At 53.6% G+C, this 16,554-nt stretch overlaps 5 protein-coding genes across 5 annotated transcripts; 3 read left to right on the forward strand and 2 right to left on the reverse strand.

The window, feature by feature from the left end:
- Nucleotides 1–269: 269 nt before the first annotated feature.
- On the reverse strand, nt 270–905 carry J4E86_010884 (uncharacterized protein; the record flags this gene model as incomplete). Its single annotated transcript, XM_051451378.1, has 1 exon — nt 270–905. One exon carries the CDS (start codon nt 903–905, stop codon nt 270–272), a length of 636 nt encoding a protein of 211 aa, XP_051297498.1.
- Nucleotides 906–2,275: 1,370 nt separating this feature from the next.
- Nucleotides 2,276–3,520, forward strand: J4E86_010885 (uncharacterized protein; the record flags this gene model as incomplete). Its single annotated transcript, XM_051451379.1, has 3 exons — nt 2,276–2,371; nt 2,423–3,186; nt 3,286–3,520. The coding sequence occupies 3 exons, from the start codon at nt 2,276–2,278 to the stop codon at nt 3,518–3,520; spliced, it is 1,095 nt and encodes a 364-aa protein (XP_051297499.1).
- A 2,455-nt stretch (nt 3,521–5,975) lies between these two features.
- Nucleotides 5,976–7,419, forward strand: J4E86_010886 (uncharacterized protein; the record flags this gene model as incomplete). Its single annotated transcript, XM_051451380.1, has 2 exons — nt 5,976–7,067; nt 7,117–7,419. The coding sequence occupies 2 exons, from the start codon at nt 5,976–5,978 to the stop codon at nt 7,417–7,419; spliced, it is 1,395 nt and encodes a 464-aa protein (XP_051297500.1).
- Nucleotides 7,420–10,327: 2,908 nt separating this feature from the next.
- J4E86_010887 (uncharacterized protein) lies at nt 10,328–10,671 on the forward strand (the record flags this gene model as incomplete). Its single annotated transcript, XM_051451381.1, has 2 exons — nt 10,328–10,481; nt 10,592–10,671. The coding sequence occupies 2 exons, from the start codon at nt 10,328–10,330 to the stop codon at nt 10,669–10,671; spliced, it is 234 nt and encodes a 77-aa protein (XP_051297501.1).
- A 1,163-nt stretch (nt 10,672–11,834) lies between these two features.
- J4E86_010888 (uncharacterized protein) lies at nt 11,835–15,025 on the reverse strand (the record flags this gene model as incomplete). Its single annotated transcript, XM_051451382.1, has 3 exons — nt 11,835–13,346; nt 13,734–14,212; nt 14,731–15,025. The coding sequence occupies 3 exons, from the start codon at nt 15,023–15,025 to the stop codon at nt 11,835–11,837; spliced, it is 2,286 nt and encodes a 761-aa protein (XP_051297502.1).
- Between the last annotated feature and the right edge of the window lie 1,529 nt (nt 15,026–16,554).

The following is a 16,554-nucleotide window of genomic DNA, read 5'->3' on the forward strand; positions in this document are numbered from 1 at the left end:
CACGCACTGCGACCCAGTACATATTGGCATGACGGCCGTGGTAGAATTCTTTAACGTCTAATGTACACGTGTTGTTAAATCTGCATGTGAACAACATTGAGGTTTAGCAGTGATACTGTGTTGACATGTTCAGTGTGGATGAGACTCACTGCTTGATCCAATCTCTTCGGTGCAACGCCCCTCGAACCCCTTCCCTCTTGCCTTCATCCAACCATCGGCTGCTGAACGGCTTGCTCGTGATCGTATTCTGCGCGCTTCATCCAACCCCATCATTCCATCTCTTCATCGTCATCTTCACTACTCGGGAAGCTCCACTCACTCGACTGATAATAGTCATAGTCCTCGTCAGACTCTGCTATGCTCATCGCCTTTGTACCGCATGTTCGAGCGCTGAACGCAGAGTAAGCAGATCTCTTGGGCGATGGTGATCTTGACCGACGGCGTTTGACGGTCTGGACATAGCTTACACTACTGAGATTGACGCGCGGTGTGTCGGGAACCGGAAATGGTGAGCGGGGACGCTTTGTGGTCGTTTTGGGTACGAGGGCTTGGGGCTGTACGTCATCATCGCCTGTAAGATCGATCACCATGCGATCGTCCATCGGCTCAGGGTCGTCCTGGGAAGTCGCTGGTGGAAGGTGCTTTGGACCCTGATATCTTCGGTGAATGCGATCGCGGATCTCTTCCTCCATATCTCGCGCTTTGGCACGCTTAGGAGGGTGCTCTGGCATGTCCGCTGTCATTAGAGCCCACCGTTCGAGATGGCTGGCGGATCCGGAAACGCCATCCGGAGCTATCTGGTCGTCTTCCTTCTGTTTCTCATCCAGCCACTTGCTCACTTTGGGCGCTCTGTAGTCGCGGTTCTGTTGCCGAGGGCGCCAGCTGTTTTGATAATGTTGCGACATTGCAAATGCCGGGTTGGTGACGTGAAGACGCATGGGCAGGCGCAACCCCAAACTCGAACTAGACTAGTCGCGATCTAATCGGATAGCGAGGGATGAATTGAATCCAGCTGTGGGTGGAGTAAGTTGCGGAGTGGCAGGCAGACTCCGCGCAGACCGACCCGGATGCCGAAGAAGACGCGTCTCGGATGTCGTGTCGAGAATCCGCGATGGAGCGCGACCTGTACGGGCTCAGAAGGGGAAGCTGCAACCCACGCTACGGCGATCTATTTTCCTGGAACCTGGTGGTTTGATGCAATAGCGACAACGCGAAGTCGATTAGCGACGGGAAATGCCTAACGCTCTTGCAGCGGTTGAAGGGCCGCCGTTGATCGGCGCCCCTTGCGGGTGGAGACGCGAGCGCGACATCTTGGCGCTGGTTCGACGGCAATCTGCTGTCTTCCAACTACAAACCTCGCCATACTGATCATTGTGTCTCTAAAAACACCATCTTCAACATAGAAGCCATCGTCACATGCTGGATTCGGCTCGATGCGACATGCAGCAGCCACTGACGACGTCGGCTAATCGCAGCCGGCCACCAACACGGGGATTACGCCCGGCAGCCCGTCCTGCACCACCCACCGCTCAAGGCTCAAGTCCGATGCTACAGTCGTATCTGGCCGCAGCCGATTGCAGCGGAATTCGATCACATGTTTGCGCGTGCAATCAACTAAACACTCAAAATCCCCAGAACACTCTCGCGGATGTTGGTCTTCGGAGGCATGTATGGATAGCGCGGCCATTATACGCTCGGGGTACGCCGACACCGCCTTCGCCAACTCCGACGGGGTAACTCCAAGGAATATGCACGCCATCCCACGTGCCATTCCTGCAAGATACTCCATGAATAAGACGCGGCACATGGCAAGGCCTGGGAACTTCCGTCCGACGACACATCCACCGGATGCGATTGGCCGGGGCGCCTGAAAAACGCGAACCTAACAACGCAGCATTGATCGTCTGCGCTTGGGTTACCAATGAGCTGGATACCGCACAATCCATCTAAAGCGCTGTTAGGAAGCCCAAGGCCACCAGTATGACCGCTCCGCCGTTGCCCCTCTCCACCCCAGAAAAGACAAAAACAACATGTCAGCCTCGAGCAGCTCGACAGACACTAACGGGAGCGCCCATGATGATTCTACTGCTGAAGGGGCTAGCAGCTCCGGTCCGTCGCTCGAAATCGACGTGCGTTCCCTGTTCCAAACCTTGGCTGTATTAGCTCGCCCGACTGACAGCTGTCACAATAGAGTGAAGATACAGAAGGACAGAGCGACGAGCGCGACTCCAACTTTGGTGATTCTGCCTACGGTGACAACCAGTCTTCTTACACCATGTCGGCGACGTCTTCGGTGTTCAACTTTCGCTACGAGAATGGCAGACGGTATCACGCGTATGCCGAGGGACAGTATCCTGTACCCAATGATGAGGTGTGCAACTATCGGTGGGAGTAGCATTGTTGTTGCTGATGCCGACACTAGGTGGAAGCGGACCGATTGGATCTACAGCACCACGCTTTCAGACTCACACTCGACGGCAAACTTTATCGAGCGCCTATCCCCAAAGATGTGCAAAACGTGCTCGACGTGGGATGTGGGACTGGCATCTGGTCTATTGAGTTCGCTGATGAGCATCCGTCTGCTCGCGTCCTTGGCACGGATCTGAGCCCCATACAACCCGCTCAAGTGCCTCCAAACTGTGAATTTCTAATCGATGACTGCGAGCAAGACTGGATTTTCCATGATCAATTCGATTATATCCATACTCGGGCTATGGTCGCAGCTATCAAGGACTGGGACCGTTTCTTCGCGCAGGCGTACGCCAACCTCAAACCAGGAGGCTATCTCGAGTGCCAAGACCTTGCCTTCCCCATCAGATGCATGGATCCGGATGTGACTGCAGAGAACTCACCTCTAATCCGCTGGTCAGAGTACTTCCTCGACGCCGCAAAGAAGATAGGTCTCGATGGCACTAGTCCAAGGCACTTCACGCCGCAGATTCGCAATGCCGGCTTCAAGAGTATCAACTACAAGAACTACAAGTGGCCTGTAGGGAAGTGGGCAAAAGGCGCGAGGTTCAAGCTCCTAGGTCGCTTTGTTTATGAGGATCTGATGGACTGGCTGCCGAGCAGTTCACTAGGGCTCTTCACACGCGTGCTGAAATGGTCGAGGGAGGAAGTGGAAGTCTTTCTATCAGAGTGCAGAGCGGAAGCCAAGAGGAAAGACCGACATTTCTATGCTGATGTGTAAGTGGACATCACCACGTCGCCATTATGAAGCGAAAGTTGCTAATTACGTAGATTCTTCTATCATGCCCGCAAACCCGAAGGCGCAAACGCTTCCAGCTCAGCAGAAGATGACGTGGAGTGGGAAGAGTCCATAGACCGTGATGAAGAAGATGAAGGCCACCACGCAAGAACGCCATCAACAAACACAACCTCTACCCCACCAGTCCCTCTACCAACCACAACCGACGCGACACAGGCTACAGTCGACCAATTGGCCGCTGTTGCTACCAAAGCAGACAGTCCCCCAAGAACCGACGTCGCCAGTTCAACTCCTCAAACTCCAGTTCTGTAGTGTATATAATGAATACATCTACTTTCCAAACCCCCAAAACGTATCTCCACTCTCCACCCTGGCACCCAAATCCCTTATCTCATCGTTGTAGTCATGACCTTGGTGACCTTTGTAGTCGTATGGGTGACCGTGGTGACCTCGACCGTCTCCACAATCTGTGTTGTAGTCGCCGCGCTCTGGAACACCGACACATTCTGTGTGGTGTTGCCGGCGTGGGTCGTCGCCGTCGTCGACGTCACCGACGTGTTCGTGAGGACCGCGTTGGGGTCCATGGTCGCCTAGCTGGGTGGTGCGAGGCGGACGGAGGTGGTGTGTGGGTGTACGTAGGTGGTGGGGTGAGTTGCGGAGATGGGGAGAGGAGCGGCGGAGGTGGTATGTAGGTTTGTGGGTGGCTTGAGGGAGGCGTATATGCGCGACTGGAGGTTGATGTAGGCAAGTTGGTACGTTATGTGCTGTTGCTGTCGCTGGTGTGGATGGAATGTGGGTGGTGGAGAGGGTGAGGGAGAGGAGGAATTTGCGACTCGCTAAGACAACAATATTGCAAAAAAGATGAGATGAAGCACGCGCATCTGCTATTGTCGTCTTCACTCAGAGCTAGCAAGGGAAAGAAGAGATGTCCTTAGCACAGGCAGACTAGGCCGACGCCGCCGCCGCAGTATGCAAACAGCCAAAAAGATAAGACCCTTCAAACAGCAAAAAAGAATGTCCAGCTCAAATAGCGTAGTGTTGTGTTATATGCTAAGGAGAAGATATAACTTACGTCGTGATGTCCCCCGATTCCTCCACTGCAAGTTAGCGTACTCAGTCGCTGGTTAGCATCACACTTCTGTGACCGGGGATAGGCCCCGAAATCCAAAGACCGGTGAGGTTAGGCCGGTGGGGAGCTGGAAGATGTCGTTAGCGTGATTCGAACACGGCGAGTTGAGCGGTGTTGGAGGGAGTGGAGTGGACCACTACGCTATTGTCTTGGACTTTGATGGGATGGTGGCTAGAATACGGGGGTTATGTAGCGAAGGGACTTCTAGTTCTCCTCTCTAAAAGAGTTGGGCTGAACTTGATAGCGAGGCGGAGGAGAGACTCCTAGCAGTTGCGCGGTGTGTAGGCAGGAGCGGAGATTTTGTTGTTGTGCGGCGATGACGCGTTTGCTCCTTTCGTGGGGACAACAGCATTACGCTTTGGCAGGCTGCGTATGCGTGTAACTCCGACAGCGTGTGAATGCGTTCTGTACAAAAAGACGTAAAGCAGCGAGGATACTGCAGGATAGAAGGCAATGCGAAGATACGAGCGGATGAGGAGTCCTAAAGCATGCTGATACTTTACTACCAACTATGCAGTAAGGCTACGTCACATTCTGGATGACACATTAGCAAAAAAAGAAGATCAAGTCATCTAGATCGAACAGCCGAAGCGGTCAATTGGAAGGGAATGTTGACTTACCAAGATGGTTGAAGGAATGTAAGTAGGCCGAAGCCAACGCAAATGCTGAAAACGGCCGAAGCCAACACAACGCGAAAGAAGGCCGAAGCCAGGAAAGAATGGTAAGCCCTATATTGGCGCGAAAAGCAGATAAAGCAAAGAAAGGATAGCAGGTAGTGATACTATTCGAACTCGTTAGCTTTTGTATCCCTCTTGAGGTGAGAGTGCGATTGACCGCCGGGCTATTTGATCTGGATGACTTGATGGAAGAATACGACTCCAGGTCCCTTTATATCTCCGGTCAACGATACTTGCATCCCCGAGAAGAAGATCAGAATTTGGGAAAAATCGACATGATCCTGGTGTTGAGTATCGCCTTGGTGAAGCTGGCGGTGATGGTGGTGTGGGCCCTTGTGGTGAGGGCGCGATCCAGAGCGGGGGCGGTACCGTGGTGACAACGACCGTCAAAGAGTGCGGCGCCTTAACATTTCGGGTCGGAAAGGAGACGAGACTTGAGATGAATACATAGAATGGAAAGGTGACATGAATAAGAAATAGCATCGTGCTGGAAGTGAGAAAGGAAAACATTCACGAAAGACGTAGGAATGAAAGAAATGATTCGACGTATGGCAGCGCAACGTAGAATCTAGAAGATCCGGACAAGATGAAGGTCAGTATGCACGAGCTGCAGAAGCCATGCCATCCTTAATGCAGGAGATGGTGTGGTCTTGGACGACATCCAATGAAGCCGTGTCAACCCCACGATGCGGGGTCATCAGGGGCAAAATGCGCGAGATCAGATGCCAAGCAGTAATACCCTCCGCATCGATGATGAAAGCAATGCAGGAAGGATGCGTAGGCCTTGTAGACATTTAGGAGGAGGTGGTAGCAGAGACTGCCATCGCAGCCTTGAGGTTTGACGTTGGGAAGAACGGGGCCACTCGGCGGTGCTTGCTAGTTCGGGCATGCCGTGGGGCCTTTGGCGGCTTCAACGCCTCGCCAACTTCATGTCCACAACACCAACATCGACCCAATCGTCATGGCGCCATCGAGGGGTCTGAGCATATCGCATGCTCAGCGCGTCTGCTCACGATATGAATGCACGAGTCGCAATCCATATGCGGCTCGTCGCGGCTTCCGCTCGCTTTCGACAGGCTGGACAGTGATTGCCCCGAACGATTTACTCCTTCCCGGACGACAAGACGCCCTCAGGAGCTCTTGGAGAGGCTCTGCGATACGATATACGCCACAGCAGACGGTCCGAACGTACTCGTCGTTCACGGAGAAGCTCGCCGACCCCGCCAACAAGCTGCAGAGCTACGTGTCCCGCAGCAGCGACCCGTACCTCAACCTCTCCATCGAAGACCACATCCTGCGCAAGAGCCCCGCCGACAGCACTGTTTTGTTCCTCTATGTGAACAGGCCTTGCGTCGTCATCGGGCGAAACCAGAACCCGTGGACGGAGGTCAATCTGGACATCCTCAACGCCGCCCGCGGACCCCACGACGCCAAGGACAGCGAGCCCCCGGGCATCGGTACGGTTGACCTTGTACGCCGCCGCTCCGGCGGAGGGACTGTCTTCCATGATGAGGGCAACCTCAATTGGAGCATCACATGCCCCCGCGGCGACTTCACACGCGACTTGCACGCCGAGATGGTTGTTCGCGCCCTGCGCAAGCTGGGCATCGAGCGCGCCAGAGTCAACGAGCGTCATGACATCGTTCTCGATCAAGGGCATGAGAGGCACACAGCCGGCCCTCAGGACACGCATCGCACGCCCTACACGACCGACGAAGGCGGACCACGGCCGCTGAAGGTGTCCGGCTCAGCATACAAGCTGACGCGCCAACGCGCTTTACACCATGCGACGACGCTGCTGAGTTCGCCGAACCTGCACATCATACCCCACTACTTGCGATCTCCCGCGAAGAGCGTCATACAAGCCCAGGGTGTCGAGAGTGTCAGCTCGCCTGTGTCCAACATCGGTCTTGACGTGTCGACATTCCAGGAAAGTCTGCAAGAGGAGTTTGCGTCAATGTATGCTGAGCTGGGAGCTCCAAGCATCGTGCAAACTGTCGGCGAAGAGCACTTGAACATCCCCGATATCCAGAAAGGCTACGACGAGCTACAGGTACACACGTAGCCCTCAATTATTTCGCTGCCGATGCTAACGTCCATAGACTGAGGATTGGATGTGGTCGCAAACCCCTGCCTTTAGCCTCGTGCTCGACCCCAAGGACGACATCGGCCTCCAGATGAAGGTGCATCATGGTGTTATCAAGAGCTTGGATTTTGAGGACTCCAGCCTTCCGCGAGACAGTCGAATAAGACTTCAGGCTGCGCTAGTCGGTATGAAGTTGCAGAATGTTTGGACCTCAATGAACTTCCTGCAGATGAGCGAACACGGCCAGGACGATCGAGTCGTGACTGCGGCGAAGCGACTGAGGCAGCTCTTGCCTGTACCTGAACTATTCAGGCGTTGAAGCTTGACGTTTACAAGCTTGCCTGCCAAGACTGCTCATGCGTTGTCTGTGTAGAGTCGGGATGACTACCCAAGTTGTAAGAGTTGGCCAGTATTGGTACGACAACCCTGGATACTCCACCGGGTCGCTTCCTGCAATCTGGAGAAGATACACCCGTATGAAAGAGCAGATATGAACCCAACTCTTGACTCCCTGTCGTGCTTGCATTGCGCAAGCGTTCATCATCCCGTCGTCTGAGGAGCCGTCCACGCCGAGAGCCCGGTATGTTGCGCCCCTTGTATCGCAGCCCACATCCGCATGCTGTGGTGCGAAGCAGCATCGTGGTCTATTCGGATGTATGAAGACATGTTCGTGGCTATGGCTGCGCGTTGTCGCCGGTCTGTCGTTGCGCAAATTCGTAAGGTGTGAAGTAATTCCGACAATGCCCATGGACGAGCGGTCTCGCCATGGGAGGCCTTGTCTTGTCGGACGCATCGCTGTGTGCTTGAGGACATGCGACGGTTCGCCGAAGCTGTCTGTCTTCATGGTAAGTGTCGCCATCAGGTGAGTGATGCCTTTGGATGAGGTTGCCGTCACGCCCAACCTGAAGTAAGCCTGCGTGTATCGCTCTGACTCTTCGCGACGCTTTTGCTTGCGCGGATGCATCGGAAAAGGTGTGCGGCTGGTAGTACCAACGCCGCGAGGTACGAGGTAGTCACCAGCGAAGCAGTAATATGCATCGCCGAGGCGGAGCCCTACGATGCCGCTTGTTGCAGTAAGTCTCCTGTCGTCGTAGGGGCGGTCGCGGTGCTCTTTGTCCGTGTCGATTCTTTGTCCTCGATGGAAGAGCTCTCCGCGCTTCGAGGCAGCCCCTCAACCTCGTCGCCGGTGCGATCTAGTAAGGCTCGAGGGCTCCATCTGTGTGACGATAGGTATAAAAGAGGGTCTCGTCGCGCTGCCTTTCCGGCTTCGTGGTCTCAATCGGAGCTGCGGGGTTTGTAGTTCGGGGAGACGGCCGGAGGTCTCGAAGATTGTAGGCAGTTGGTTCTCCGCCGCGGGGTAATTCCAAACTGCGAAGCTGTTCTGAGCGACATCGAGTCTGTCTGTAGTCAATGGGGGTCAGGTGAGTGTCTTCATCGTGTTGGCTGGGGGTCTTACCGTGGGCTGCAGCTGGGCCTGAGGCGGCGGAGAAAGCGGCCTTGAGGCGGTCCTCGAGCCTCGCCCGCCTTCGTAAGGAGCGCCAGCAGCTGCATGTAGGAGGTGAAGATCCGAGAGGCCATGATTCCCTTGGTCGCCAGGAGGTCGCCGATGCCAGGCTCGACGGAGGAGGCGTCCTTGGAGCGGCCCACGACCCTAGCTCACCGCCACGAGGAGCGCCAGCAGCTGCGTGTATGGAACGAGAACATGAGATATCGTGATTCTCTGGAGCGCGAGGAGGTTTCCAATATCAGCTTCAACGTAGATAGCCCCGTGTGAGGTAGGCCTAGAGGTTATCACGAGCTTCTGCGGCGATGAGCAAAGCGGTGGAACAGTCCCAGGGGACCAAATGAGCTGGACATATATCTCCTAGTAGCGGTAGAACGACGTGAGTATCGACAGGGAGGGTTGTGGGTGCAGTGCATTCGTGAATCTGGTGTTGAGTATGTCCGAGCATTGGGGGGGCTCCCAGTTCGCCGCACTAGCGCCAAATCACCAAACCAGCACAACAATTGAGGCATTTCAGCTCATAGGTTTGCGAGTCTTCAATGGCCCAAGCTTACTAAAGCCCACATGGCATCTACAGTCACCTTGTATTGGAAATTGGCCAGCTACAGCCATGCTTGCTATTCCAGCTCCGTTTGGCAAACTCTCACCATCACCACCACCACCATACACACCATACCCACAACACAACAACAATCCCACTATCCAACCCAAATGGCCTTCAGAAAGTGGCTCGACGACAGCAGGAAGAAGTTCCTGTGTAAGGGAGCGGTGCTCAAAGAGCACATCAAGAAGAAATGGAACCATTTTTGGGATATTTCCCACAGCGTGAGCCACACGCCTGTTGAACCAAGCTCCAGTGAGGAGGAGGAGGAGGAGGAGGAGGAGGAGGATAACGACGACGACTAGGCTGCATAGGCAGCGAGATGAACGACTTCTGGGCTGCAAAGGCAGCGGTACGAAACAGGTTTGAGAACGACGTTGAACCCCAACGTTTTGACGGCGACTCGACAGCGAGGCGAGGAGGTGTTCGAGGCGACGCAGCAAGACAGACGTGGGCTATGAGGTGGGTGAGGAGACTACTGTGACGCTTGTAGATGGCGGGGGTGGATGGGAAGATGGGTCGTGAAGGTCGTTGAAGGTTCGCACACCCGTCGAAGCTTACCGGATGAAGTACCCTGGTCACTACCATCGTATTCTGGGAGCTCAAAGTACCTCGGGAACATGCACGTCAGCATCTCGGGCTGCACCAACTTATAAATACGGTCGGACATTTTGGATGGCTTCTGGTCCCGCTTCCTTGGCAAACCACCGCCTATTCGCCCGTCGCCGTTTCAGCCTTTCGCTTCAACCACTCGCCCTCGCAGCGCATATTTTCATCGCAACCGGTCAACAGCCTTGGGAACACAGATATGCACGCCTCTGCACGATTGATTATCTCGATCCAATCGTCGCGACCCCTCATTCTGGATGCCTGTTGTTTCGAAACACGGACAGGTCATGAAACGGCTGCCATCAGCGTTCGCCGCGTTTCAGGTGAACTACGCCGCCTCCACAACGCTAGCCGCATTTCTGGTCGCTGCAGCTGAGGCTGAGAATGTGGTTGAGGGTATATAGCCGGCGATGGAGGCATGTTGGTGTTTTGGTCGGGACGACGTTCTTCAACTACTAGCGCAGCGCGCATTGAATATATTTCTTTCTTGTACATCCTTTACTCTTCTGCATCATGAGTGGTTACGAACATTCAAGCGCTGGCTCGCTGTATACATACGACACGACCGATGATTTCGGTAACGAAGCCTTCGACACTGCGTTTTCAGCATGGAGCTATATGGAGGATCAGCCCAGCATCGCCAACAAGTACCAACAAAGCCCTATCGGTATGTGAAGATCACTCCCAGTGCACCATAGTAGTACTTTGACTGACCCAAAAACAGAGGCTCTGCAACATCTTCCTCGACAATGGCCAACCGCAAACACCGTACCCCAGCCCTTCGTTTCACCGCAACACCTCTCCGCTTCGAGCTTCTCGTCGGCAATGTCAAGCTATCGATCCTCGGGGAACAGTAGCTTCTCGCAGACCCCTCTCCGAGACTCAATGTCATCGTCCACATCAGGCTATTCGAACAGTTCCGATATGTCGAGAAACCAAAACTTTTCCATGGCTGAACATCTCTTGTGTCACGGTCCTGCCGATCCACCTCTATATCCCGCTACCCCAACAGAAGAGCGCTGCCAACGTCCCACCAAGGGAAAATCTCCCAAAAAACCAGCCCCACAATCAAAAGACTACTTCAAAACCTGCGTCTCCGCACACAAACAATCCCGCCTCTGCCCCAAACCCCACGCCTACTTCTGCACAAGCTGCACCCGCCCCTTCATCTCAAAAGCAGACTGGAAGCGCCACGAAGAAACCTACCAAGAGCGACCCGAAATGTTCACGTGTGGACTCTGCGATCACATCTATTTCCTCGCTAAAGACTATACGAAACACCACGCTACGGCTCACCGATGCACGTCTTGCGCTGAGGTGGGGTCTGGCAGGAAAAAGATTCATGCGCTGTCTGCGAGACGGCGGCGTATGACGAGGACGGGCTGGGGCTGTGGGTTCTGCGTTCATTTTAGTAACGAGTGGGGGGAAAGGTGTGATCATGTTGCGAGGCATATGGGGGAAGAGGGGAAGGGGGTGAGGGAGTGGAAACATACTAACGTCATCTACTCTCTACTCCAACGACCGGGTATATATCATGAGTGGATGCGACTAGTCCGTTCACTGCCCAGTCTTACTGAGTTTGGATGGAACCGTACTTCGACTGGACGCGTTGAGGGCTATCCGGAGAGTAATCTCACGCCTCAGCTTCAGGATTACCTCGAGTATTTTACGGCGGATCAGGATGCGGCGGCTGTGGCGAGGTTGGCTTATGCGAAGATGAAGAAGGCGACTGCGCCGACGAGGGGGGATGAGCGGCCGCCTGTTCCGCCGAAGGATTGTCCGGCTGCGGAGGTGCGGAGTTGGGATGGTGAGATGTATTCGTGGGGGCAGCTTACGGAGTCGGTGGTTGAGGATGATGTGCTGCCTACGGGGATTAGTCGTTTGGGGGGATGGTATGCTGGGGAATGATTCTTTGAGCAACTCGTATTACGCCATGTCTAATGTATAATGAATTCAGGGCAATACTTCGCAAGAAGTTTTGCAACAAACCCATAATGACGCATAATCAACATCCTCGCCATCACCACCCCTCCAACTCCTCCCCCTTCGTCTCTAAACTCGGCGGCTGAACAGGCATACCCTTCTTCAACGCACCCACAAGCGGATCTTTACTCATCATCTCCTGTATCTTCTCATCATTGCTGACATCAGCCTTGACCCGCTTATACGCCATCCTCGAAGGCTTGTCCACAACATTGAGAAAGCTCTCCCTCCTTGCCGTTGACCAAGCGTTCAACAACCTCTCATCATCCGCAGCCTTCCCAGTAAGAACACGAACGAGAACCTCAGAGAGCGAAGACGCATCCGCCATACCAGACGCCAGCCCAAGTCCTGCATACGGATTCGTCAAATGCGCCGCATCCCCAACAAGACAGACACGCTCGTCGTGATGATACAACGACGGAACGAGCCGCTGTTGCGCTTTATACGGCGCCACCCTCACAACCTCATACGCCTTATCCCCCTGCCCATCCCGTCCTCCATCTGGCATCATAACCCCCAATTTCTCATGCAGCGTCCTCATAATCTCCTCCTCAGACACCCCAATCGGAACCCCATAACTCACGCGCCATAAGGCTGGTTTCCCATCCCGGGCGTCGGCGTGGTTAATACGGCCAATGAGACCGTAGTTCAGCGGATCCATGATGAAGTTCGCGTCGTGGAAGCCGTGGGCGTGGAAGTCGAAGTAAAGGTCTGTGGCTACGAGTTGGGCGTCGAGTGTTTCGCCTTCGAGGCTGATGTTGAGGTCTTTGCGGATGGTGGAGTGGGCGCCGGATGCGTCGAGTAGGTAGAGGGCTTCGAGGGATTCGTCGCCGAGTTGCAGGGAGGTGGCTTCGGGGGTGATTTGCACGGTGACGCTGCTGGGGGTTGATTTGAAGGATGAGACGCTTGTTCCGAGGCGCACTTCTGCCTTTTCGTCACCCAGAGCTGCTAGGCGCTTCATGAGGACTTGTTGGAATTTTCCCTGTGGTAGGAGGAGTTGACCTTTTCCTTTCATGCCTTCGCCCGAGTTGTCGAACTCTTTGCTTGCGATCACTTTGCTGCCGTTTTGGATGCTCGTTCGGAAACATAGGCCTGAGCTCAAACTTCCTGTCTTTATCAACTCCGGTAGTAGGCCTTCGACTTTGGATAAGATGGGATATGTTGGAGGTTGATGTGCCATTGCGCGCGTCGACATTGGATCTGGCTGCTGCGGTTCGATGACGACCACCTTGTTGGGTATGTCTGACTGTGCGAGGAGGAGGGCTAGAAACAGACCGACGCAACCGCCTCCCGCAATCACGATTGGGAGGGGTTTGGCATTGTTACCGTTGGTGCCGTTCGCGTGCGAGAAGCCGTAGGAGAAGTCGCTGGACACGTTGGTATCGTCGTTTCCGGTGCTAACGTTGAGGTTCGATAAGTCGAGATTAAGTGCAACCGAAACAGCCGCCATAGCTAGTAGATGGTCTGGAGCTCTTGATGTTGAGTTGGGGGTAATCTGGTAATTAAGATGTGTCGAAGATGGACTGATGTTGTTCACGGTGACCGAAGACTATATCTGGATGCAACATCGATTCTGTGGTTTAACATAAGGAATTGCATCTTAGTATTGCGTGTGTGTAGTAACGGTTCTTTTTCGGATACCGAACGATGTTCCCGGCGATGTGGTGCTGTCATTGTGGTACCTGCCGTAACGGCCCCGATGTGGGGAACCGGCGACTTTAGCCTCAGGGTCCAGGCGACGTCAGAGGGTTTCAGGGACCTTCGCCCGACCACCGACATCACAGTCAATATACACGTGCGCGAAAGATAATGTTCGTCCATGTATTGAGGCAACCTGTATAACCTTGTTTATGTCTAACAATCTACCTGACCTTAGTACATTGCTGTCAAGACATGTTTTTCTACCATCGATGTCTTGCTAACCCCATACTCCTACATCCTGTACACCTTGATCCTGTTCATTCTCTGTAGGTCCCACGTACGGATAATACTGCTGAACGCCCCTCTTATCTCCATCCGAAATCACCGTCCAAGTTGGAATGGATTGTGCGTTCTCATCGTTCGGCCCCGAACCGTCACTGGGACGTCCATTCTTCCAGCGTACAAGGGGTAGCTCGTTGACGGCACCTCGCTGATTCGTAGCGAACGCTTGAGAGGGGTAGTGCATGATAGAGTCGTAGTTGTATGTCGTATCCGAGTACTGTAGCAATGATGTCCTGTCATCTTTTGCGAGACCCATGTCGGTACAGTACGCGGTTGGTGCTGCAAAATGGAGGCCGTTCAGGTATCCCAGAAAGTTCGATTTGCAGACGTCTTCAATCGTTTTCCCCTTCCACTCGGGCTCAGTCTCCACTTTCTTCTTGGCAGTCTCGTAGCCCTCGAGTTTGGAGCAGTCGAAGTTGACGCAGTCGTCCCCTGAACTTGTTAGCCGGGCTCGGAAGGTAATCTGGTAGAGAAAGCTCACGTTGCTTCTTCTGATGCTCATGTTCAAAGCCAAGAACATGACCCAGCTCATGAGCCACCTCCCATTTCCAATACTCAGCAGGACGCACTACAAGATGCAGACTGTGTCGATCGGGATTCTCATTTCTTAGAGTAGGAAAAAGATGTTAGTAACCTCATAATAGACAGTTGAAGTATAATCTTTGTCGATGACCGACTTACTGCGTCTTTGGGATGAATCCAATAGTTGCTGAAGCAGATTCATCAAAGGATTTCTAGATCAGGAGTGTACCTTCGGGCATGAATTCGTTCCAATCGCCATCCTTATCACAACGTGGATAAACTTTCTCTTCGGCGTAGTAGTAGTGACGGAATCCAGCAAATCGATGTCCATTGTCTTTACCCTTGCCCAACTTGGTCATCCACTGTGGTAAACAGAGTCAGTACTCGCAGAATTCGTGATGTGGAAGGCGACATGTAGGGTCACTTACCGACGTCGTTGAGCGCTTTGTAGTCCTCATCAGTGGCAAAGCAGTAATCGATCCAAACGTATGGGTCATTTTCGGGGCCCAGATCGGGCCAGACCGTTCTATCTGGAATCCGATCGTTGATGACTGACATCCAGCCTTGGCCGCCATTATCGCCGAGCTGTCCAGATACTTCCAGGTCGGCGATGAAGTCGTCGACCAAGGAACTGTTGGTAAGCCGGTTGTTGTTGAAGGGATAACCGCATGCGGAGGTCAGGGTCGCAAAAAGCCCGGCGAGGACGAGAAGTAGAAGTTGCATATTGTACTAGGTTTTGGTACAGTTGGGTGGATTGAGAGTCGATGTGTAGACTTGGAAACAAGAGAGTGGGCGGATCTATATACGCAGACAAAGCAGAGTCTCGTTGCCAGCGCGATTGCCTCATCGGACTATCGTGTGCTGCCTGAAGGCAATGATAAAGGAGCAAACGTTCCTGAAGGAAGCTTTGGCCGGTATGCAGTCATGGACCTGTGCTCGTGATGATGAGCGGGATTTGGCCGACTGTCTCTGCACTAAAAGTGCCTTTACTACTCTCAGATAGGAAACGTAGAACCAGTCTCGTGAAAGACTGATATGGCCGTATTGGTGGGTTTGGTAGCCTGAGAAATGAGCTCACTACCTTCTCAAGGGATTCACAGAACTTTCGTATGATAAGACAAGGTACGGTCGCCACGACAGTTAGAGTGAATACCAGTGACTGGACGTGTAGTATAGAAAAGCCACAGCAGGCACACTCGATCATCAGAAAAGCGGAGCCTTTATACCGTAGCTGTTTGTACAGATCTAGATTGTCAGAGAGCATACACAGCAAGAAAATCACTCACAAACCTCCCTTCTTGACAATCGCAACATCAGCAACCACCCTTATCTTATTCACCCCACCCTCACCCTCGAACCACTCATTACGAGGCTAATTTTCCACAATGAAATCGAGCACCTCATCCCACATCTCCTCATCGCGCTGTTGAAGGTATTGTCTGGGAAGGTGAGGTTGCAGGCGTCCATTGTCTCGACTTTGAATGGCCACGAGGGGTTGTCGGTGAGATTGTCTTACAGCTGAGCGAGGAACATGGGGTTTACGTCCGTAGCATGGATCTTGAGACCGGTTGGGAAGCTGCTTCCCATTATCGCTATGGTCACTGCGCCGGGACCGCGGCCGTTGTCGTGGACGACAGACGTTGCAGCGAGTGGTGGGAATCGCTGACATCGCCTTGGAGTTCTTGGAAGAGGGCGCCGTCGAAATCGAGCGCTTGCTTTGACTTGGACGGGGCGGTCGTGATTTTGGAATTGAATTTGTAGATGGAAGTGCTGCTATGGGGTTTGGGTATGTAATGTGCCTGTGTGAGCCTAAGAGATGACAGTAATACTGTGGTGATCAGAAAAACACGTCGTCATATACTGGAGTCGGAGACGTTTCCAGAAGTATGGTCCGAGAAAGCTCATGTGCATGACATCCATAGAGCCAGACGTAATCAGACGTTTGCGTTTGGAGCACTCGAGCATATCTCAGACGCCGTCCTACGAGGCTTTTGGGTCCCGTTTCTGACTGATCAATCTTGAAAGGAGACCTAGTCTGAGGACTCGGAGCGTGAACGAGGCATAAATGATTGTGACGGCAGAGTAGAATAGCGGTCGATAGTACTTCATGGTCTGGAGGGATCGAACAGGTTACGCGGTCAGTCTTGGCTTGTTTGAGCTGGATTGCAGGAGATGTCGGAGGGCTCGGCTACCCCGCGAAGGTTGGCGCGCTGTCGCTGATGGCTCGAGTCGTGAAGCAGTGCACACAAAGA

The sequence above is a fragment of the Alternaria arbusti genome (genome assembly GCF_024043155.1).
Source record: "Alternaria arbusti strain BMP 1465 chromosome Unknown scaffold_26, whole genome shotgun sequence".
NCBI classification, from domain to species: domain Eukaryota; kingdom Fungi; phylum Ascomycota; class Dothideomycetes; order Pleosporales; family Pleosporaceae; genus Alternaria; species Alternaria arbusti.